Here is a 24744-nt window from a genome sequence, read left to right as displayed (position 1 = left end):
CGACTGAGCCACCCAGGCGCCCCTACCCGAGTATTTTAGCAAAGCAGACTTTCAAGTTAATTGGGTCCAGTAACAAAGATCTAACGTGAGAGCTTCCAGATCATTTCAGTTCTTCCAGATTTTCACACTCATATTATTATTATTTTAAGATTGATTTATTTATTTGAGAGAGAGGCAGGGGAGGGACAGAGGGAGAAAGAGACCTAAGCAGACTCCACGCTGAGCACAGAGTCCAACACAGGGCTTGATCTCATGACCTGAGCCAAAACCAAGAGTTGGATTCTTAACTGACTACGCCATCCAGGCATCCACACTTATATTATTTTTTGTGCTGATGTATTTTACTTGAAAAAATAGGTTTTTTAAAAAGGAATTTACTTTAAATTGCAGGCTTCATGACGTTTTACCCCTAAATACTTCAGTACACAGCTCAAAAAAAAAACGAGGACATCCTACATAACCAAAAGAAATACTTATCATGCTTAACACGCCACAATACTAATCATCTTAATGAGTTTTAACATCATTTATGACCCAGGCCATATTCCAATTTCCATAATTGTTCCCCAAATAGATGTTGTCGCTGTTCAAACTGTTCACACTAGGCTCCAATCCAGGACCACATGTCCCATCAGTGCCTGGGTCCCTTCCATTTCTTTTCCTCTGTAACAGCTTCTGTGTTTGTGATGCTGATTTGCTGAGAGTTCAGGATGGTGGTGAAATGTGTCGCTTTTGAGATTTGCCTGAAGGCTCTGTCATAGTGTTTAGCTTATTCCTACTTTTTCCATTTATTATCTGTGTTTTAGAGACTCTTTTGATCCTTAGAAGGGCAAAAAACTTTATCAAGTCTGCAGACTGTTATAGCAGACTAGGAAGAAGTCTCTGAAGACTAAAGGGGGGGATGAGCAGAAACAAATGACTAAAGAAACATTTTTGGATTCTTTCTGGACTTAATTCATTTGAGTGATGTGTGGATGAATGACCACAAGTAGCTGAGAGTGGAAAAAAGAACAGTCTCCACAACTTTCACTCTGAGCAAGAACGAGGCATTGTGGGCCCAGGCAACTTTGTGAAATGGAGGCCAGTATGCACAGTGGGATTTGGGGTTTTGGCTTAACAGGTTTTGTCACATTAGGTGATACAGGTTCTGGCGGGAGACTCCAATCTTTCCAGAGTCAAAGTGTAAAGTAGCCAGGCTTAGTTGCTTAGGCAACCAGCAATGTGAGACTAATGAATCAGAAGTTCAACTTGTTGCTAACTTGCCGTCATGAAAGTCTTTTGAATCCAAGACAACTCATTTGAATGCGCCTTAAATGCTCGGGAAATAGCCCTGAAGAACATTTACTCAAGACAGGTAAACAAAAACTGTTTCTATGGTATTATTAAAATAGACTGGATACATTTCAAGATACTTCCCACCTGCATCTACCCACCAAATAGTCTACGGGCCTACTTTTGCCAGGACCATGGACATGTTGCAGGTGTTTACCAGGGTTCAAAAACAGGCCATGATTCTCTGTGTCTCAAATAAAGTTACATTTGTTCTGAGCCCCCATTCCCTCAGGAAATTCAATTTCGTGAATTGGGTGGGGTGCGGGGGGCGGTGGTTGGTGGGAGGCAGGGTGAGAAGGTAACTCTTCTCCTTAGGGTCGGGAGAAAGATAGTTCCTGCCTTCAGGGATCTGATATCTTATAAGAGAGGCAAATAAAGAGGTTATTAAAATACAGCACACAGGAGGGATCGCTGCACCAGAGGCTAGAGAGGGTTTTTCTGAAGGAAGTGGTTGTGAAAGCTGAACCGACACTCCCTACCGATGTACCAGGCCCTGTTCCAAGCAATTATGTAGCTATAGGTACACAGAGGGGCGACTAACAGAACCCAGGCAGTCCACACACTGCCTAGACTCTATAGCTAACCCAGCGAGACCCGAAGAGTAAGCACGGGCTTGCCACAGCCAAGTGTAGGTGTCTGGGGGGGGGGGGGGGGGTAAGGGAGACGGCGGTTGAAGGCACCCTGGGAGGTGCCAGGAACGGGCAAGCTGGAGCTCAGCTACCTGACACGGATACAGCTGAGGCCCCAGCAACTCTTCAGAAGTGGGCTCCCAGGATACTGACCCTTGTTTCCCTGATGCTGAGGAAAGTGAATCAGGTGAGGAGGGCTGACTAGGGTAATGAAAGGATTCTAGAAAATTCCTCTCAAAAGTAAATCTTTGCTGACAATGCCAGATGCTGGCAAGGTGTAGGGTAATAGGATCTCTCATTCATTGCTGGTGGGAATGCAAAATGGTACAGTCACTCTGGACATAGTTTGGACAGAGCTAAACATAGCCTTTAAAAAAAAAAAGATTTTATTTATGGGACACCTGGGTGGTTCAGGTCATTACCCCGGCGTCCTGAGATCGAGCCCCCATCTAGTTCCCTGCCGCTTCTCCTTCTCCGTCTGCCCCTCCCCACTGCTCATGCCTTCTCTCTCTTTCTCAATAAATAAATAAAATCTTTAATAGATGTATCTTTTCTAAGATTTTACTTATTTCTTTGAGAGAGAGAATGAGAGAGAGCACAAGTAGGGGGAGAGGCAGGAGAGGGAGAAGCAGACTCCCCGCTGAGCAAAGAGCCGGATGTAGGGCTGGTTTCCAGGACCCTGGGATCATGACCTGAGCCAAGGCAGACGCTTAATCGACTGAGCCACCCAGGTGTCCCAAAGTTAAACATACTCTTACCACATGACCCAGCAGTCATACTCTGTGGTATTTACCCAAAGGAGTTGAAAACTTATGTCTACACAAAACCTGCACATAGATGTTTCTAATAGTTTTATTCATACCTGCCAAACCTCGGAAGCAACCAAGATGTCCTTCAGTAGGTGAATGGATAAATAAACTGTGGCACAACCAGACAATGGAATATTACTCAGTGCTAAAAAAGGAATGAGCTATCAAGTCATGAAAAGGCACAGAGGAAACAAATGCATCATATTAAGTGAAAGAAGCTCATGGGAAAAGGCTACATGCTGAATGATTTCAACTATTGACATTCTGGAAAGAGCAAAAAAGGTCAGTGGTAGGGGCACCTGGGTGGCTCAGTTGGTTAAGCGACTGCCTTCGGTTCAGGTCATGATCCTGGAGTCCCGGGATCGAGTCCCGCATCAGGCTTCCTGCTCAGCAGGGAGTCTGCTTCTTCCTCTCCCGCTCCCCCCTCTTGTGCTCTTTCTCTCTCTCACTCTCTCTCTCAAATAAATAAATAAAATCTTTAAAAAAAAAAAAAAAGGTCAGTGGTTGCCAGGGGTCAGGGGGAGAGAGGGATGTATATGCAGACTACAGAAGGGTTTTTGGGTAGCGAAACTACTCTATATTATACAAGAATGGTGGATACATGTCATTATATATTTTTCCAAACCTATAGAGTGCATAGAGTGTACAACACCAACAATGAACTGTAATGTAAACTACGAACTCTGTGTGATAATGATGCTCAATGCGGGTGCATCGGTTATAACAAATGCACCATTGTGATGAAGGATGTTGATAAGGCGGAAGCTGTGCATGAGTTGTGGGCAAAGGAGATATGGAAAATCTCTGTACCTTCTACTCAACTTTGCTATGAATCTAAAACTGCTCTAAAAAATAAAGTCTATTTTTTTTTAAATAAGTCTTACCCAACCTTCTGTCGATTAGATTTTGATTACCACACCTCTCTTCTAGAATGGCATTATACCCTGCAAGGAGATAATCTGTGCTCGGATTCACACCCTGTTGTGAGTTTTTTTTCACCATAAAATCAAACTGCTCTTCTCCTACCCTGACTCTAGCCAGGCAGGAGGCTGCTCTAGAGAGAGGCTTGAGGCAGACACCAGGGCACAAAGATGACAACGCACCACTGGAACGAGATCAGAATATCTGCCACAAGGTATCACTGGGCTCTGTTTGACCACATACTCTCTCTGCTATACCAGGAGCATTCTGGGTTTTTGCACTCAAAGGGCTTTGCATGTCATAGGCTATGGAAAGCAGCTCTGGAATATTAAAGCACTACATTTACTTTCAGGATGTCTATTACCGGCATTCTGCGAGTGAAATAAAGGAAAAGCCTGTCTCAAGGAAGACTGGAGACACAGCCAAATCAACGTGCACTCATCTTCATAGTTCAGATTTTCTCCAGTTGGGCTGAATTATGATCTTTGGGGGCTGCTTTTTCTCTTGCTGAGTCTGGCAGTCTCAACATCAAATCCAGATGAACCTAAAACAGCCAGGGCTCTGGGTTGATGGCCCCAAAGCTCCAGCTGAGAGCCTGGCACCACACCTCCCCCGACAGCAGCGTCAGCTCATAAAGGAAAGCAGACCCCACATTCCATCTTTGTGTGACACCTCATTTAAACCCGACTGCTCTGCTTTTGTGTGACTTGATGTTATTTATTCCTTAGAGAGGGAATGAGTGACTCACAAGATCTTGTGATTCAGAGAGCCTCTCGCAGAACTAGGCAGATGGCAAGTGGAGAGCTGGGACAAGAGAAAGGATGACAGGAGGGTGAGGGCGGTCTTGGTCCCTCTGAAGTCATCAGAGGTGCCCACCCCCACCGCCCCCAGGAAACCAGCCAGAGCCCCTTTTACTCAGCAGGTGGTTGTGAGTGAGCCTGGAGCATTTTTAATCCCCCCCATCCCCCCCACCCCTGCCCACCGAGGGCCAGCTCTCCGGCCAATCACACTGCACAGTGCTTTCTTCCGGCACCCCCACTCTGCTTGTCTGGGTCCTCCTACCTCCCTTCCTGCCTGAACTTCTTACTTCTTTCTGTACTTCTTCTTTTTTAAAAAATATTTTATTGGGGCGCCTGGGTGGCTCAGTTGGTTAAGCGACTGCCTTTGGCTCAGGTCATGATCCTGGAGTCCCCGGATCGAGTCCCGCGTCGGGCTCCCTGCTCAGCGGGGAGTCTGCTTCTCCCTCTGACCCGCTTCCCTCTTGTGCTGTCTCTCATTCTCTCTCTCAAATAAATAAATAAATCTTAAAAAAATAATAATAAAAAAATAAAAATATTTTATTTATTTATTTGACAGAGAGAGAGACAGCGAGAGAGGGAACACAAGCAGGGGGAGTGGGAGAGGGAGAAGCAGGCTTCCCGCTGAGCAGGGGGCCTGATGCGGGGCTCGATCCCAGGACTCTGGGATCATGACCCAAGCTGAAGGCAGATGCTTAACCAACTAAGCCACCCAGGCACCCCTTCTTTCTGTACTTCTGTCTCTTGTTCTGTTACCTGTTTATAGGTCTCTTCTGCCCAGTGAGGCTTTTGATGACATATGTATTGCAGAGGTTAAGATCATGAATCTGGAGCCAATCCACAGGATTCAACCACTGAATCCAGACTGTGCCAATTCTCAACTATGACCTTGGTCATGTTAGTCACCTTCTCTGGGTCTCATTTTTCTTGCACGTAAAGTTGAAATGATAACATCTATTTCTCAGGTTGTTTAAAAGGCCCTATAGGAATCTCACGTTTATGTGGATTCCCCATACATATGTAATGAAATTTTATGTTCTCCTGTTAAATACTTGATTAACTCATTTCATTAAAGGCCCTGCAACCATTTTGTGAAAGAAGGAAGGAGAGAAAAAAGGTGAAAAAGGAATCGTGGGGCCCTTGAAATAAAGGACCAGGTATTATTCATTTTTCATTCTGTGCCTCATTAAATTCATTTATTTGTTCCTGAGTTCATGCAATGTTCCAGTTACTGAACGAAATCAGTCCCTGCCCTCAAGGAGACCACAGTCAAGAGGTGAAAATGAATGACATCAGTAGTTGTAACACGATGTGATGGCAGCTGAGGGACAGCTGGGTGGCATTGCTTGGAAGCACATGGCTCCAGAGCCTGGGTTCAAATTCTGGTCCTCTCACTTCTTGGCTATGTGATCGAATAAGTTACTAGCACCTCTCTCATGGGATTGCTGCAAGGATGGAGTTAAAAGATGAAGAGAGGATGCCTGGGTGGCTCAGTCGTTAAGCATCTGCCTTCGGCTCAGGTCATGATCTCAGGGTCCTGGGATCGAGCCCCACATCGGGCTCCCTGCTCTGCGGGAAGTCTGCTTCTCCCTCTCCCACTCCCCCTGCTTGTGTTCCCTCTCTCGCTGTGTCTCTCTCTGCCAAATAAATAATTAAAATCTTAAAAAAAAAAAAAAAGAAGAGAGACCAGAAGAGAGCCTGGCATAGAGTGTTGAATACATGTTAGTTATGAGTATTAAGTTTATATGCATATACATGCATGATACATATATATGCACACACACATATGCATAATAAGCACCCATTGCTGAGTGCAACGAGAGCACAGAAAGTGGGAAAGTAAACTTGAGTCTGGTAGGGCTGCCAGGAGGAGGTGACCCCCAGGCCCAGTCTTTAGGAATGAGTGAGAGAGGGGTGGAGAAGCAGAGGAAGGCTGAGATGCCAGCACAGAAAAAACAAAAGTGTGAGAAGAGAGAACATCAGTCACGTCCCCGGGGGAGTGGGGGGGCGGCACAGATAGATGTGCTGGAGACTCAGACAGGAGCTGAATCACACAGGCCCTGCTAATGAATTTGGATCTTGCCTAAGGCCAGTGCAGGGCGATGCAAAGAGTTCAAGCTGGAGCCTGCTGTGAACATTTTGGCACTTTCTAAAATACCACATTTTTCATAGCATTAGCCAGCCATAATCTACTGTGGTCATGATCCTGAAGCCCCATAGGATGCTGAAGCAAAGCCTGAAAAAGGACTCTGTTCAGTGTTATATTCTTCTAGGGCCAAAAATATTTTACTTTATTCTAATTCTTTGGGGAATGATAAATTCTTTGTGGGAAGGATCCACGTTTATTTTATCTCTACAATCATCTAGAATAATATGTAAGTACATCAGATGTGTCCAACAAATACTAAGTAAGAAATTCATATAATCCCTGCACATTATATATATATTGGTAATTCCTAGTTATTTGAGGCATTTAACTGACCATTCTGATGGAAAGTGGCAATGAGGGTTGGGACGTGGACTTGATTTTAGCAAGATGTTAAAGGACAAATGGCCCTAGGGTATTTGTGGGAAGTCAGACTTCCATGTAATAGGGAGGCTGTTCGTGTTTTTTAACAAAACCAGTTAGAAACTCTTCCTTTCATACCACAAAAATGGCAGAGGGTCACTTCTGACTTCTGGTAACACAGTGTAAAACTAACGATAGAATGATACCCCCTTTCACTTGGAAAGGAAAAGGGGGTGAAAAGAAACTGGTAAATCGCAAAGAGTAATGTGGTCTGGGGGATCTACCAGGGAACACCGAGCCTCCAAAACAACAGTATCTTGACGCACAGCCTTTGAATCCAGGCTCATTCATTCATTCATTCATTCCGCTGCTATTTAGGAGCCCCTCCTGTTTCTGACATGCCAGGTATACAACAATGAACAAAACAGTTATCATCAGGTTCTGTAGCTCAAGAACATGACACTGAGGCAGAGCAAACAGGCTTTAAAAAAAATAAGCTCAATAATAAGTATATAAGAACAACGCACAATAAGTGTTATGGAAGAAAACAACAGGGCATCCTGTTATGAACGCGAAGGGAGACCTACTTTCGTCTGGGTGGGGGTCAAGGCAGGCTTCCCAAGGAAGAGTCAGAGAAGGATGAGTAGGAAAAAGCCAGGACAGGCCTGATGAGGCGGGGCCTCCAGTGAGGGGGAGGCTCCAGGCCAGGCCTGAGGGGGACAGAGCTGAGTGAACTTGAGGAACAGAAGGAAGAGAAGGAGTGGGTGGTGGAGGAGCCAGCAAGGGGTGAGCAGTGTGGAGGGGCTGAAGCCAGGGGCATAGAGACCAGTTAGGATTGTAGGAAATGGTGAGAAATGATGGGGGCCTTCTATTTGACTTACAACCTGTCTTCCAACTCAACACACTCCCTGAGTCCCAGTGCCCCTATCCCAGGGAAGAATCTCAGTTGAGGTGGGGGTGAGCGAATTAGATGACAGAGGCACCCAGCAGCTTCGCCTCCTGTGTCGGACCTTGGGAGTGGCAGGAAACACACATGGACAGAGAACAATAGAAAGAGAAGGCTTGGGACCCAAACTGACCTGGCTTTCACTCCAAACTCCCAGTGTGGCCTTGCACAGCTCAATCTATAAAATGAGGATAACGATACTCTAAAGTTTGTAAAAAGGAGTGCATGGGGATGGGTGAAATGGGTGAAAGTGGTCAAACGGTACAAACTTCAGTTATAAAATAAATCATGGACGTTTAATGTACAGCATGGTGACGACAGTTAATCATACTGCATTGCATATTTGAAAGTTGCTAAGAGAGGGGCGCCTGAGAAACATGCACCTCTTGATCTCGGGGTGGTGAGTTGGAGCCCCACCTTGGGTGTAGAGATTATTTAAATAAATACAACTTAAAAAAAAAAGTTGCTAAGAGAGTAGATCTTAAAAGTCTTCATCCAAGGGGGAAAAAACTGGGGGGGGGGAGGGGGGATTACTGTATAGTGAGGGATGTTAACTAGATTTATTGCGATGATCATTTCACAATGTACACAAATATCTAATCATTATGTTATACATCTAAAATTAATACAATGATATATGTCAATTATACCTCCAAAAAAAAAAAAAAAGAGGCTTGGCTATAAGTGAAAGTAAACACTTGACCTCCGGAGGGCGTTCAGTAGATGGTTGTTGCCATTTTGGGGGGACAAAGGAGTTATCTGAACCACACCGAGGAGGTAGAACCTCCCAGGTGTCCAGGCTCCGGAGTGAGGTGGGAGCCTCCAAGAGCCGGATTTCAGCCTGAGCGGTTGCGGGTGGGTGCTGATGTCACCCACCGAGACAGGAACCGCAGGCAGGGGTGGGGTGCGCTTGCTGAGCGAGCCGAGGGGCGGAGCAAGAGGAGGAAGCCGGGGCCAGGGCAGCTGCGCAGGAGGCGAGCACCGGGCGGCGGGGAGAGCGGAGTGGGGACCCCGCGGCCGCGAAGCGCGGGGACGGCGCTGCGCGGCGGTCGCGGAAGGACGCGGGCTCCGCTCGGCTTGGCGGGCGCCGGGGCGCGGCTTGCGCCGGATCCCTACCTGCGCAGGTGAGCCTCCCCGGGTGACAGCGGGAGGCACGGCGAGGAGCCGGGGGCGGGGACGGGATCCCTGTGCCGCTTAACTGCCGGGGTCCTCAGGGGCGGGGGATGCAGAGTCGCCCCTGCCAATCCCTCCTGGCCTGGCGCGGGTTCCGGCCCAGGTCGGGCAAGCGGGGCGGGGGGGCTTGGGGTCGTGCAGGCGGCCTCAGCCAGGCTGGAGATGGAGCAGACTCCGGCCGGCTGATTGCCGGCTTCCCTCCGCCGCCACCAGAACGTGCGGTGACCCCGTCCTCATCCTGCTGCGGGCCTCCCTCCCCCTGCCCAGGTGTCGGCGCTCCTGCAGCCCCGACCACGGAAAAAGTGAAGGGACCCCGACCCAGACCAGGGCACGGTGGTGGGAGCTGCACTCGGATGGCATGACGCTCCCAGGAGGCTTGCTCAGATGTGGACTGGTGATTCACGGGGTGCGAGGGGGCCTGACCACCGAAGCGGAGACAGGGCATCTTTGCTCTCGGATTTGAGGCAGCGGCCTAACGCCTGAGCCAAGACTGTCTACTTGGGCTTTAGGTCAGCAAAGACTTCTGGAGCTCCGCAAGAAATAGAGTCAATCTGAGGGCAAAGCTGCCCTCTACTTACTGCTCAAAGGCTCACTAGGTGCAGGGTGCTGAGCGGGGGCTTTATGGACCTCATCCCTCATCTTCATCCCTCATCCCTACAACAGCCCCTCAAGCCCCTTGCTGTGTCCACTCCCCCCACTTAACAGGTGAGAAAGCTGAGGCCACAGACACCCCAAATCACTGGCCCCAAAGCACAGGGCTGGCAAGGAGTAGAGTCAGGATCTGAATTCAGATCTCTGATTTCAGGACTTTGCACTGTAGGGCATCCACATGCTGCCTCTATAATGGTCCCCTTGGTTCATACGCCTGGCAGTTTAGTAGCAAACAGAACTGGGTGTGACAAGATGTTCACTTTGCAGGGAAATCAGTGGTAGAGAGGCCAGGGCTGCGGAGTGCAGTGGCCATTGTTGGGGTGAGGGGTGGGTTGGGAGGGTTCATGGTCCACCTGGAAACATGCCCGTCATTGCCAAATCACAATTCTGAGCCATGTGGTACCAGTAATTCATTCTCTCCTTCAGAAACTCCCACCCCTCTGTTATCAACTATACCTTCTCAGTCATTTCCTTGGCCTGTTTTGTTTCCTTTTTCTTCTCTTGTCGGTATTCCCTTGGCCTCAATGTTCACATTTTCCAATACTCTTTGTAGACAATTTTACTCATGTTTCTTGCTTTACCTGTCATCTTTATGACAGCAACTCCCAAATTCCTCTTCCCTGCCTACCCCTAATCTGTAACTCCAGACCCAAATTATCAAATATTCTAATTCCTACTGGCTAATTCCAGTATATGCCCCACAGGTATCAAATCCCATGTTTCCAAACTCAAATTTATCATCTCTGTCCTTCCCCACGGTCTTGGTTCGGGTCTCCTCAGTTCCTTGGCTGGACTGTTACAGCCCTTCCAAACTGGTCTTCCTGCCTCTGGAGTCCATCCACCCCTTGAAAGCTCAAGAGTCTTAGTTTTTGGTGCCTTCAGAACTGACCAGAGAGAATAGGCCTTTCTTCCTCTCCTAACTTTGTACCCTGTACATACCTGCAAAGGAGCCCTTTGCATGTTGGATAACTGCTGACTTGTCTGTCTTACCCCTTTAGACCAGGAGTTCCTTCAGCACCGATTTGTCTTTGCTCCATCTTTGTATTCCCTGGCCTGGCACATAATAGACACTCAATAAATATTTCTGGTAGTTAGTGCCCTTGTCATGAATTGAAACTTTTTTTAGGGCACAATTTTTAAACTGTACATAGTGTGTCATTTCGCTGCACTCTAAATCTGATCTGTCCCCATGGTGAGTGAATTTGTGTGTGTTGGTGGGGGAGGGGCATTAGAACATGAGTTTACAGGCGGTTGGGGATTAAGACTAATGACAAAATCAAAGTAAGTTTTCCAAATTGGTGAGTTGAATTTTTAAGGTTGATAGAAAATTCAGCCATAGTGACTGAATAGTGTGACATAGCACAGTGAGTCCTTCTACTTTCCTTAGACACCGAGTCCACGAGTAAGCTGAGTGCACTCACCAAGAAGAGAAGCAAGGACAAAGTCACCATGGCTTCAGTGTCTACTCACGGAAACCAAGATAAAGGCCACCATTTGCCACCACCAAGCAAGCAGGTATATTTTTAATTCAGAAGTCTGCCAACTGAAGCGGAACATATAGGACTTTCCTTAAGCTTCATCCTTGAGCAGTCATCTTCCTGTTTTCAGTCTAGCACTTTGTTGGATGGGTTCAGAGACAATGGGATGGGGAAGGAAAGTATTTTTTTTTAGCTTCCTTGAAGAAGAGCCTTTAAAATTTTTATTTATAAAAGCCTTCCTTTACTCTTCCCTGTTTAGAATCCAGCCTAACTAACTCTTATGTAGGCTGTCAATGACTGAAGAAGTTTCCTATAGCAGAGAAACACTCTTAATTGAATCTAACAGAATGATACATCATGCTTGTTTTTGCATTGTTGTTGCCAAGGCTAGTCGTACTAAGTATATGCTGCTGACAGGCGTTCCTTAACTACTAAATTAGCAATCAGACTGAGAACCCTAGTGTTAATAGGAGCACAGTCTTTCAAAGAGTGAAGAATGAATATTATATGTTTCGGGGACACATACACGAAGCAAAGAGAAAGTATCGTGATGGGTGAAGGGAGTTCATGTCCTCTAGTGTCAACTTTTCCAACTAAAAATGGTTTCATGAAGGAGGTGATGTTTAAGGAGCAAAGATTAGGAGAGGCAAACAGATAAATGGTATCAAGTCACAAGGAAAAGAGTGTAGACACCCGAGTTGCCTTTGAAATAGAGAGCCATGAAACATTTATGGCTACACAGGAAAGGATCACCAGAACTCTTCCGGGGAAAACTATGCAGAAGCATCAGCCTTGACTGGAGGACTCACAGCAATTGTAGTGGTCAGGGTCCCTGGGGTGGTCAGGGTTTGGGGCAGAGGAGGGAAGGAGGCGTTCCCTACCTCTGCCACAGCCACAGGCAGAACCAAGGAGAGATACTTACAGGAGGATGAGGAGTGCTTGCTGAGGAACTAAGGTGAGTGGAGAGGGAGAACAGCTCCTCTTGTGGCTGTGACTCATCCTGACCACCATCATCCGTGTGCTGTGCTGTAAGGAGTTGTAAAGAAAGAAGATGGAAGTTTGCCTCCTTGAGCTATTAAGAGAACCCTGAAGGCATAGATGCCACAGGGTCCTTCCACCTTGTCATCAGGCACGGAAAGTGCTTGGCACAGTGCCTGGCCCATGGGAAAGTGCTCTAGAAATGGTGACCATCATCCACATTGACAGCTACTACAAAGGGTCCAAAAAAAGAAAACTGGCAAAATCAGCAAGGCAAAACTCAAAAGCCAAAGAGCTGCCCTCAAGAAAAACACTAAATATCCAAGAGGTAAATGGCAGAGGTCCTACATAAATGAGTCACAATCAAGGAAATACAAATGTGACTTGTATAGCAAGGAACAAATTAAATAAAATTTGTTTTTAAAAAAATGAATGAATCACCCAGAGATGGAAAAAATTATTTTCAAATCACGTATCTGATAAGGGTCTAGTATCCACAATATACAAAGAGCTTTGACAGCTCAACAACAGAAAAACAGCCCAATTTAAAAAATGGGCAAAGGACTTAAATAGGTATTTCTCCAAGGAAAATATATGAATGGCCAACAAGCAAATGAATAGATGATCAATGTCATTGGTCATTAGGGAAATGCAAATCAAAACCACAGTGAGACACCATTTCACAATGACTAGCATGACCATAATTCAAAACAGAAACCATTTAGCTTATTTAGCTTAAATTAACTAGATAATTTATATTAAAAAATTTAATGTGCTAATTTGAAAAGAACAGAAACAAAAGAGAAAACGAGAAGTGTTGACAGAATGTGGAAAGATTGGAACTCTCCTACTCTGTTGGTGATCATACAATGGTGCAGCTGCTGTGGAAAACAGTTTGGCAGTTCCTCAACAAGTTAAGCATAGAATTACCATATGGCCCAGCAGAATTGAGAACGGGTGTTCAAACAAAACTTACACATTCACGTTCAGAGCAGCTCTATTCACAATAGCCAAAAGGTGGAAATGACCCAAATACCCATCAGTAGATGACTGGATAAACAAAACGTGGTATATCCATACAACAGAATATTCCTGAGCCACAAAGAGGAATGAATTACTGACACATGCTACAACGTGGATGAACCATGAAAACATTATGCAAAGGGAGAGAAGACAGCCACAAAAAGAAACATAATGTATGATACCACTTACATATCCATACAGACAGAAAACAGATTAGTGATTGCCAGGGAGCTAAGGGTTGGGGGGAAGCAGGAAATGAGGAGAGGCTCCTTAATGAGTATGGAATTACCTCTTAGGGTGATGAAAAAGTTCTGGAACTAGACGGGGGTCTTGACTATACAACACTGTGGAGGTACTTAGTGCTGTGGATTGTGTACTTTTAAATGGTTAAAATGGTAAATATTGTGTTTTGTGTATTTTACCACAATGAAAAAGTGGTATACCAACGTATAACACAAGATGACAGCCCAGGTTAGTTGAGGGATTGCCTCAACGTTCGAAGAGAAGGGCATTCTGGCTGAAAATATGTAGATTCTCAAACACATTAGTTATCAGAGAAATGCAGATAAGAATAAAATATTACACTGTACCTATCAGACTGTCAACATTTGGAAAACTGGGTAATGCCAAATGTTACAAAACCTGTCCTTTAACCTGCTTCGAATCCAGCTTAACTAGCTCTCAGGCAGGCTCTGTAGGCATAGAGGAACGTTCAGGCCCTGCTGTTGTGAGTGGATACAGCCTTTGGGGAGAGAACTCCAGCAAGACTTAGTCAAATCGGGAACACATGTGTCCTCTGTTTTACTTCTCGGTATCTATCCGCAAATGTTCTCACAGAGGAGACTGTAAGCAGACACACGGTGGTGGGGACTGGGAGGCACGCTGGAGAATTAGTCAGCAGTTGGAACAGTGACCTAGATGTCTAAGCAACATGGCTAGATCTCCACTCAGAGCAGATGCTTTGTTAATGATTCCGGTCAACTCACCACATAACTTTCCTTACAGAGTCTGTTATTTTGTCCAAAATCAAAACTGCACATTCACAGAGGAGAGATTTCGAAGATTATCCGAGAATGTCAAGAAGAAAGTTTCTGGAAGAGAGGTAATTGCACCCCTCTTAATCTTCATTAACTCGATATTTGTTGCAGTAAGCTGCCCAAGTGTCATGTTAGAATGATGGTAATGATTCACTTCTGAGCAGGGACTTTGCACTTCCTCTTTCCAGGCCTGCCTTATGTAAGACGAGGGTGTGAATTCACGCTGTGCGTTAAAGTCTCTTCCAATTTAAAAAATTCATGATCTGCCATTTGAAAATGTCATGATAGAGCCTGTAGATATAGTCCCAATGATTTGCAACATTGAGATAATTTAAACTTTGAAATATGCATTTTGGTTTCTCAGATCAGTCAAGTTCAGTGTCAACTGATTGGGAAGTAACACTTTAGAACCTGATACTCATTATACATTATTATGATTATTGATTGTGCTCCTAGAAATCCATGGTTTTTTTTTTTTTTTTACAGCTTATGAATCAATAACTTAAGTAAGCACTAGTAGATTAACATTTCAATATGACCCATTTGTCTACCATCAGGTAGATAAGAGTGGAGAAATCGGTTGCTATTCGATTTTTCTTGGTTGCTAGGAAGAGCTAGATGTTTATCAGCGCTCTCTGCTCTTGGAAGAAGTGTTGCATTTTGATAGAACTCGAAACTGTTCAGACCCACTTGCCTGTTTTAAAAATCATAGCTCGGGCGCCTGGGTGGCTCAGTCATTAAGCGTCTGCCTTCGGCTCGGGTCATGATCCCAGGGTCCTGGGATCGAGTCCCATATCGGGCTCCTGCTCGGCAGGAAGCCTGCTCCTCCCTCTCCCATTCCCCCTGCTTGTGTTACTGCTCTCGCTATCTCTCTCTCTGTCAAATAAATAAATAAAATCTTTAAAAAAAAATAAAAAAAATAAAAAATAAAAATCATAGCTCAACACCACCCATGTTTAACACAAGTATGATAATCTTGTAATCTTCAGAAAATAGACATATCCAAATTGTGCAGCCAAGTATCACTCAAGACGAAAGCTAGGAATGCTCCTAGATGGGGTAGGACGGAGTTTATTGTGTTGTTTTTTTAACTTTTACATAGGATTGAAAATTTCCAAAGCCACGGTTAAAGGCAACTCCCCAGTTCAATGGCTAAGTGGGCACATGCACTAAGATGCCTTTGTCGTAGGTCGTGTTCCGAATCTAGTGCATGTGGGCACTCAGTAAAATCAGATGGCGGAGATGGAGTAGCATGGGGTTCGGTTTTGTCCCCTTAATGCTGGGCTTCAGGTTGAGCGACTGGGGCAGATCTCGAGAAAATTCTTCATGCGGTATTTAATAAATATTTGTTGAATAAGTAAAATAACAAATGACTGAAAACTCATTGCCAAGGTAGATAAGAGGGGAAAAAAACCACGGACTAATTTCCCCTGACTTCTGGATGAGGTGCCAAGTTTTAAAATAGCAATATTGAAGGGCATTTTTCTTTTGCAGCTCTGCCTTTTTCTCTTGTGAGTATGCTTGCCGCCCAAGGACTAGTCCACCAAGGTAAGATGCTAGATCCATTAAACAATTAAACTTAAGAAAGCCCCATTTTCACTGACCCTCCTGGCAGCTTTTTGGCACATGGCATTTGTTTTTTGGTGAGGGATCTATTTATGCAGGGGTTTGCTAATTTTCAGACTAAGTCCCCCCCCTTCCAAAGATGTCCTAATCTCCAGAATGCGTGGCTCTATTAGGTTATGTGGCAAAGGGAAATTAAAGTTGCAGGTGGAATTAAGGTTGTTCATCAGCTGACCTTAAAATAGATTATTTCTGGGTTATCCGGATGGGCCCAGTGTAATCAAAAGGGTCATGAAAAATCCAAGAGTGGATCAGAAGACGGAACCAGAGGGATAGCAAGCACGAGAAGGGCTCAGTCCAGCATTGCCGGCTGTGAAGATGGAGGAAGGGCCTGTGAGTCCACGGACGTGGCTGGCCTCTAGAAGCTGGAAAGGCAAGAAACCCTAGAGCCTCCAGGAAGAATGCAGCTCTGCCAATCCCTTGATGTTAGCCCAGTACTATGGTCTGAATTCACATGTTGAGCTCTTAACACCCCGTGCGTGGTATTAGGAGATGGGGTCTTTGGCGGGGAGGTGGAGTCCTCATGAAGGGGATTAGTGCCTTTGGAAAAGAGATCCCTCAGAGCTCCCTAGCCCCTGCCATTACATGATGATACAGCAAGAAGTCTGCAACCCCAAAGAGGACCCTCCCACCCAACCATGCTCGCACCTGATCTTGGACTTCAGCCTCCAGAACTGAGAAATTAATTTCTGTTGTTTATAAGCCCCCCCAGTCTGCCATATTTTGGGATAGCCACCCAAATGGACCGAGTCACCCAGTGAGACCCACTTTGAGCCTCTGACCTCCAGCACTATAAAGTAACAAATTTGTGTTGCTTTAAACCACTAAGTGTGTGGTAAGTTGTTAGAGCCCAGGCAACCCATGCAGTGCCTTTCTCTGTGCCAGAGTCCCTGTATCTCCCTGGGGCTCCGCATATGGTTAGACAGATTGTCTCCTTCAGAAGCGGATTCCAAAGAGGAGATACATGGTGCGGAAATCCACCATGCTCTGCCCATCATGCCATTCATCGTGACTGCATCTGCCTGAGGAAGGACACCCTGTCTAATTTGAACAACAGATCCAGAAAACTAGCAGCCGCCCAGCATCTCCCCACATAGTCTCTTCCTGCCTCTTAGAGTTTTCCACTTCTCCTGTCTGACTCTCTTCTTTCTTCTTATCTCCATCTCTCAGAGCCCCCTTAGGCATTGCTTGGGCCCCTAACAAGAAGGCACCTGACTTTGCTGAAGCCCACTATACTGAACACTGCTGATTACCAGGACTTTAAAAAGAGTATTATACCCAGCAAATGTGAAGGAAAATGTTCTAGTTCTTTTCCTGGGGTCTCAAAGACCACATATGTCATATATCTAGGAGAATCCCATTTCACTCAATATTACTCTTGTCTTTAAAGTGATTTATTAAATATGATTTCATTTTTTAAGATTTATTATTTATTTGAGAGAGATCATGAGTAGGGAGATGGGCAGAGGGAGAGGGAGAGAAATCCTCAAGCAAACGCCCCACTGAGCACGGAGCCTGACATGGGGCTCGATCCTAGGACCCTGAGATCATGACCTGAGCCAAAATCAAGAGTTGGCTACTCAACTGACTATGCTACCCAGGCGCCCCTGATTTCATTTTTATAACTTGAAGAAGATAGCCTTTTCATAGAAATATATTCATCAATCAGTAGCAAGTCTTTGTCAGACCATTTCTGACAACAAAAAATTATGGCCACGACATCTATAGGGATTATGTTTTATAGATATTAAACTGCTTAACATCTACAGTCTCCTGCATGTGTGCAAATATACTTTTCCAGGTTTGTGTATTAGTGTTCTGTGGCTACTATAATAAATTACCACAAGCATAGTGGCTTAAAACAATACAAATTTATTATCTCACAGTTTCGGAGGTCAGAAGTCCAAAATAGGTCTCAGTGGGCAGAAATCAAAGTGCTGGCAATGCTACCTTCCTTGGGAGGTGGGGGAGGTTGGTCTGGGGCTTCCCTTCCCTTTCCAGCTTCTAGAGACCATCCACATTCCCTGGCTCATGGCCCCTTCCTCTGTCTGCAAAGCTAGCAACACTGAGGCAAGTTCTCATCCTGCCATCTGTCTGGTTCTATCTCTGAATCCCTCTTCCACATTCAAGGTGATTACATCTTGATTACATTGGGTCCACCCCAATAATCCAGGGTAATCTTCCTATTTTAAAGTTATCTGGGGACGTGTGGGTGGCTCAGTCGTTAAGCGTCTGCCTTCAGCTCAGCTCATGATCCTGGGGTCCTGGGATCGAGTCCCGCATCGGGCTCCTTGCTTGGCGGGAAGCCTGTTTCCCCTCTGCCTGCAGCTCCCCCTGCTTGTGTTCTCTCTCTCTCTCTGACAAATAAATAAAATCTTTAACAACACAAAAAAAGGTTATCTGATTAGCAACCTTAATTCCACTTTCTTCATAGTTTCCAGGGATTGGGATGTGGACATCTTTAGGAGACCATAATTCTGCCTACCACAGATTTTAATGTTTTCATTTAAAAATTATGATATATATACTATGAATCTCTAAACTGAGACTCTGTGTTGGGTTACTTAAAAAGAGGAGGGGGCGATGCCTAATTGCTTGGAACTAAGTTGTTAGCTCCACCTTTGCCTTGATAGCTTTTTATTTTTTTTAAGATTTTATTTTTTAAGTAATTTCCACACCCAATGTGGGGCTCGAACTTACAACCCCGAGATCAAGCGTCACATGCCCTAGGGACTGTGCCAGCCAGGAGCCCCTCCTTGATATCTTTATTTATTTATTAAGATTTTACTTATTTAGAGAGAGAGAGAGAGTACATGAGTGTGAGAGACGCGAGCTGGGGGAGGGGCAGAGGGAGATGGAGAGAATCCCAAGCGGACTCTGTGCTGAGCATGGAGTCTGGCATGGGGCTTGATCTCACCACCCTGAGATCATGACCTGGGTGGAAACCAAGAGGCAGCGTTCAGTGAGCTGAGCTATCCAGGTGCCCTCCCCACCCGCCCCACCTTGATATCTTTAAATCGGTCTTGAATTTTCTGTTTCATATTCTTTTTCTCTACATTTTGGCAAGCTAATACTTGCTACTTGCCAAAAACGGTGATTTGAGAGTTAAGTTCAATCAAGAATTGACTTATAACTCTTTAAAAATCATCTCTTTAGATTGAGAATCTGTATATCTTAAACTTTGAAGTTTTCTTTATACTTTATAAATTTAAATAAGTTATAAAATGAAATACTAATGTATTTATATATTACTCCATAGGTTATTTAGCATCTAACCCAAGATTTGGATCATTGCCCAAGGTTGCGTGTAAGTTACAGAAGTTAAAAAAAAGAAAAAAAGATTCATTTTTTTAAAAGATGTTTATAGCAACTGGAGATATGGATGTCAGGCTAACCAAACTGCCTGTGTTGACTCTCTGAAAAATTGGTCTCCGTTTTTTGTCTCTTTGCAGTTCTTAGTTCATGCAGCACTTTCTGATATAAGGCTGAGCAGTAGGGACCCCACCTTTAAGCCTGGACCAAGAGGCACCAGCAGGATATACTATGAGAAGAGACCAAGAACAGAGCCTCTGAATGATAGAGCCATTAGGGGTTTTAAGTTTTCTTCTTTTGGCCAGGTTTTTCAAAATATTTTCTATAACGGACCTAGCAAATGAATACTTTTTAAAAATCAGGGACTTTCTAATAATACATTTACCACAAACTTGGGGGTTCATCTTATTCCACTCATTACACATAGACCTGTTATGTACAAAGAAGATGCAATCCAGTGTAGAGTCTGAAACCTCTTTCCCAGCAAGAAGAGCAGGTTGGCTATTTCTCCCCTAGGAGGTTCCCTCTGCCTCCTGACCTCTCCCTGCAGGCAAGATGGATTGCAGCTCCCCCTACTCTAACCCATCAAGAGAGTTAAGGGGATTTCCTGCCAAGGAATTTGGAAGCTACCTGTAGCCACACCCCAAACCCCATCCCTTCCTTCCGTGGTGGCCTCAGACGTTAATTTGCCATCTGGGCCTCCTTCTGACTGCCTGTCTCTGAGACAGCACCTTCGCTTTCTCTATCCTGGCCCTTCTACCATCAGCTCAAAACGGAGGAGATTGGAAAGTCTCCATTTCCCAATCCTGCTCTTTAATAGGGAGATTCATTCGCAGTGGTTGTGTTCGTTGATTTGTGGTGGTACTTTTCACATAAAATTTACTATGGTTCATGTAGAAAGGTCTAGAAGATAATTAATGGAAGAGATTCTGAACTTTTAAAATTATCTTTCCTAACCTGCTTTTACAGTTGCAGGTATCTTGGGATTTGCCCTTGGAAAGGCGTCATACATACGAGTATGCCAGAGTAAATTCCATTCTGTTGAAGATCAGCTACGTGGGGCTGGTTTTGGTCCAGGGCATAACAGGTTTGTAACTTAAAAAAAAAAAAAAGTTATTAAGTTTTTAATTTTAATTCCAGTACAGTTAACATACAGTGTTATATTAGTGTCAGGTGTACCATCTAGTGATTCAACAATTCTAGAAATTACTCAGTGCTCATCATGGTAAGTGTCCTCTTCATCCCCAACCCCTATTTCACCCATCTCCCCATCTTCCCACCCTCCTCCCCTCTGGTAACCATCTGTTTGTTCTCTATAGTTGAGAGTCTGTTTCTTGGTTTGTCTCTCTTTTTTTCCTTTTGTTCATTTGTTCTGTTTCTTAAATTCCACATATGAGTGAAATCATATGGTATTTGTCTTTCTCTGACTGACTTATTTTGCTCAGCATAATACACTCTTGCTCCATCCATGTTGTTGCAACAGGTTTGTAATCTTTTTGATTGAGGGATTGTAATGAAGATAATAATAAAAAGTTAGACAAAGGCCTTTTCACCACTTATAATATTAAACAATTTTCTAAATATATGTTGGAAAAAAAACCTCTTTAACTCTCAATTTTTGAGCTGTTGCTATTCAACTTCAATAATAATTATTTATTACACAACTTAATTACCTATTTCATTTGCTCAACATTTCGTGAGCACCTACTATGTTCAAGGCATTGTGCAAGTCTCTAAAGAATACCTTCATCAGCAGACATGGCTTCTACATCACGGGGCCACACAGAATGGGAACAGGTTTCTCTGCTGCAAGACTTCTCAGAACCCTTCTAGGTTAATGTGTATCGATTCTCATTCAGTGGTGCGAGCCGCAGGACTGTGGACTTAAGGACATTCCTTCTGCGGCTAGAGTACCTGGGTGGAAACCAGTACTACCACTTACAAAGCTGGGTAACCTTGGACAAGTTTCTTACACTCTCTGATCTTCAGTTTTCTCCTCTGTAGAAAATGGTGATCAGAACTGTTTTCATGACATGTTATAAGGAACAGAAATGATTATTTAGGACAGTAAGTGCTCAGTGAATAATAGCTGTTTCTACGAGGGTATTTATAGGACTGGTGGTGGGGACACATTTCTCTAAAGACCCTCACTTGTCACAGTGGATTCTACTTGAGAGGCAGCATGTGAAAACAATGGACATGAAGAATTATTGGCCCCTTTGTTCGGATGAAATTCTGGGGGTCTCAAACCAAGAAATAGCTCCTATTTTTCCTTTAAAAAATGAGGCTTGTGAACTTTAATGTAGAAAATGTCCCTTAGGGGGTGCCTGGGTGGCTCAGTTGGTTGAGCGTCTGATTCTTGATTTTGGCTCAGGTCATGGTGTCAGGGTCATGGGATTGAGCCCTGTGTTGGGCTTATAGGCTGCATGGAGCCTGCTTGAGATTCTCTCTCTCCCTCTCCCTCTGCCCTCCCCCAACACTCGAGCTCTCTCTCTCTAAAAAAAAAAGAAAGAAAGAAAGAGAGAAAGAAAGAAAGAGAGAAAGAAAGAAAGAAAGAAGAAAGAAAGAAAGAAAGAAAGAAAGAAAGAAAGAAAGAAAGAAAGAAAGAAAGAAAGAAAGAAAAGAAAATGTCTGCCAGTAATGTTGTGTTAAGACTAGACCTTCCAGAAGAAGAAGGTAGCGGGAAGGGAAGAATGAAGCAGGGGAAATCGGAGGGGTGGACGAACCATGAGAGACGATGGAATCTGAAAAACAAACTGAGGGTTCTAGAGGGGAAGGGGGTGGGAGGATGGGTTAGCCTGGTGGTGGGTATTGAGGAGGGCACATTCTGCATGGAGCACTGGGTGTTATGCACAAACAATGAATCATGGAACACTTCATCTAGAACTAATGATGTAATATATGGGGATTAACATAAGAATAAAAAAAGACTAGACCTTCCAGTGTCAAAGCACAAACTTCTGTTTTTGCCTCCATTCTAGGCACTGCCTGCTCACCTGTGAGGAATGCAAAATTAAGCATGGATTAAATGAGAAGGGAAGTTCACAGCCTTCGGCTTCCTAAACTTGTACCTGTGGCTTTTGATGTTTCTTAAACCTCTGAGTTTGGACACATTTAAAATTTCAAGTGTACTTTAAAATAATATAAGTATAGTGGCACAGAAACATTGTGGTTCTCTCACCCTTTTGAAATGCTTTCTGTGGAATAGCCTCTGTTGAATTGAGCAGTATGCATTTGTCGGCTATTTGAGAACATGTCCAGAGCAGTACACACCAAAAAAGAAATTATGTGGCACCCCTTAACTTGCTTACAGCTAAGTTGAAAAAACATAGAGTCTTCTCTGACCCGTTCTTTCACTCTGCATTTGTTCAGGGTTTTAAGGTCTCTGCTAGAGGATGGGAATGAATGTTGCAGAACTTGGGAAGTCATGCCCCACAGAAAACCAATGTGTATAGAGGTAGAAACAAAGGGCAAGAAAGATTGTATCTTATAAGCTTGAGAAGTATTTACTAAAATGTAGGGACCAAGATTTTTAATTTAATAAAAAAAGATTTCCCTTAAAAGAGTTGGAATCTGAATCCACTGTCCTTTCAGTGACCCAGGTGACTTTATGCCTCATGGGTAGGGTAAAGTTTTGGCGAAGCCCACCATCTTTAGGTTACTTGTTTCGCTAATCGGTGCGTGCTCATGGTCAGCACTAAAGAACTGGGCTCTTTTATATACTGCTGGTGGCCTGTATATAAACATGTACAACTTTCCAAACTGCCTCTCCTCTCCCAAGGAACAGTTTGTTTATGGCAACAATCACTGGAAGAATTAATTCATGGAATGATAAACTTTTAGGGCCATACGGAGCTTAGAAGAAGCCAATCCAAACCCAGGAGGTGAATTCGTATCCTCCTACCAGGTTTTTTGCATGAAAAAACAACCAACCAACCAACCTCTTCCACTGGGGACCTTGTGTTGTTTGAGCCCTACATAAAAATTTCCCTTGCATCTTTGCATTTTCTCGGGAAAATGCTTTATGTATGTGTCACCACTTCTATATTGAGTGTGTGTGTGTGAGTGTGTGTACATGTTTGTATTTAACTTAATACATTTTGAAACCTATACCATGGAGGTAAAAAGGGAAATCTCATCAGAAGTTAATAATTGATATAAATGTTTTATTTTAAATATAAAAAATATTGGGAGTTTTTATTTTTACGTGACCATTAAGGTCACCATTTTACGTGACCAGCTGAAATGGAGTGATTTTGACGCTGTCTCCTGGCTATCTTCCATAGCCTGGTCGTTCAGCTGCTAAAGTGCTGTTTCTGTCCATCAGAACACAGAGCCAGCATCCCAGCTTCATGGATGCAGTTAAACTCCTGGCTCCAACAACTAGCACTTGGTGACTCTTTGTTCTCTCAGTGATTGGCAACCATTCAGAATTAGGCACATTTGTTTCCTGCATGCCAGAAACGGATTTCCCAGGGATCAGAACATCTTCACATTGCTAAGCACAGCAAGTCAATGTTGAAATCCGTCTTGGGGTACTGGGAAAAGACGAATCTATTATTGGTGAAAGGGCCCGTTGTTTCACAGCTGACATCTTCATCACTCTTTTGAATCAAATTGGATTTATTGGGCTCTCTGCTTTTCCTAGGCAGGTAAGTTATTCATTGAAACAGTTTATCACAGTGATGTGAAAGGAAATCAGTAAAGAAAAAACTGGAAGGTCACTTAAGACATCTCAAATATTTTGCCACATTATCTGTTGCATATATTAGGAAACGCATATCTGGGGGAGAATGTCTGTTTCTTGTAGGAAGATGTGTCAAAGGAGTGGCCTTTGTCTTTCAGCATTTAGAAATTACCAACACTCATCACCACGCTGGTCATCAGTTTGTAAAAGCAGTACTTTCATGATTAAAAAAAAAAAAAGATGTACTGTATATAATACTTACATATTTTTAAAAATTCTCACTTAAGCAATGATAGTCTCAGGCGTGGCTGGGTGGCTCAGTCATTAAGCGTCTGCATTCGGCTCAGGTCATGATCCCAGGGTCCTGGAATCGAGTCCCACATCGGGCTCCCTGCTCAGCAGGAAGCCTGCTTCTCCCTCTCCCTCTGCTGCTCCCCCTGCTTGTGCTCTCTCTCTGTCAAATAAATAAATAACATCTTTAAAAAGAAAAAAGATATTCTCTTCCCTTGCTGTCAGAATAGATGACTTATTTTCTGCTAACATGATGAATTTCTGCTAACATTTGTCTTGAAGGACTTGATTAAAACAATGAAAATGTCAGATAGATAATTTTCTTGATATTCAAATAATGCAAACTGTTAGTTGACAAAATTTTTCCACTTCATTTCTTTTTAAAGATTTTATTTATTTGTCAGAGAGAGAGAGAGAGCACAAGCAGGGGATCCCCTCTGCGGTCTGGGCCGGTGAGATTCCGGGAGCCACATACGTACCCGCAGGGGAAGGAGACGTGAGGCTCAGCGGGGCGGCCCCGGACCGGCCCGGCCTGCGACTGTTCAGAA

The 24744-nt window shown here is 44.2% G+C and overlaps 1 protein-coding gene across 2 annotated transcripts; it reads left to right on the top strand.

Moving 5' to 3' along the window:
• The first annotated feature begins 8870 nt into the window (after positions 1–8870).
• Positions 8871–22547, top strand: OCIAD2 (OCIA domain containing 2). Of its 2 annotated transcripts, none has more exons than XM_045881175.3 (7): positions 8871–9067; positions 11155–11282; positions 14252–14348; positions 15778–15831; positions 19166–19213; positions 20188–20305; positions 22200–22547. In XM_045881175.3, the coding sequence occupies exons 2-7, from the start codon at positions 11217–11219 to the stop codon at positions 22279–22281; spliced, it is 465 nt and encodes a 154-aa protein (XP_045737131.3). In that variant the 5' UTR covers positions 8871–9067; positions 11155–11216; the 3' UTR covers positions 22282–22547. The 2 variants fall into 2 exon arrangements, with proteins under 2 accessions (XP_045737131.3, XP_064440535.1); XM_064584465.1 differs by having other exon boundaries at positions 8929–9067; positions 11133–11282.
• The last annotated feature ends 2197 nt before the right edge of the window (positions 22548–24744 follow it).

This window comes from Mirounga angustirostris, unplaced genomic scaffold, assembly GCF_029215605.1.
Source record: "Mirounga angustirostris isolate CCGP_5_RB_7025 unplaced genomic scaffold, mMirAng1.0.hap1 SCAF_2, whole genome shotgun sequence".
In the NCBI taxonomy this organism is placed as follows: domain Eukaryota; kingdom Metazoa; phylum Chordata; class Mammalia; order Carnivora; family Phocidae; genus Mirounga; species Mirounga angustirostris.
The sequence above is the reverse complement of the archived record's forward strand: the minus strand, read 5'-3'. Positions and strand labels throughout refer to the sequence as shown.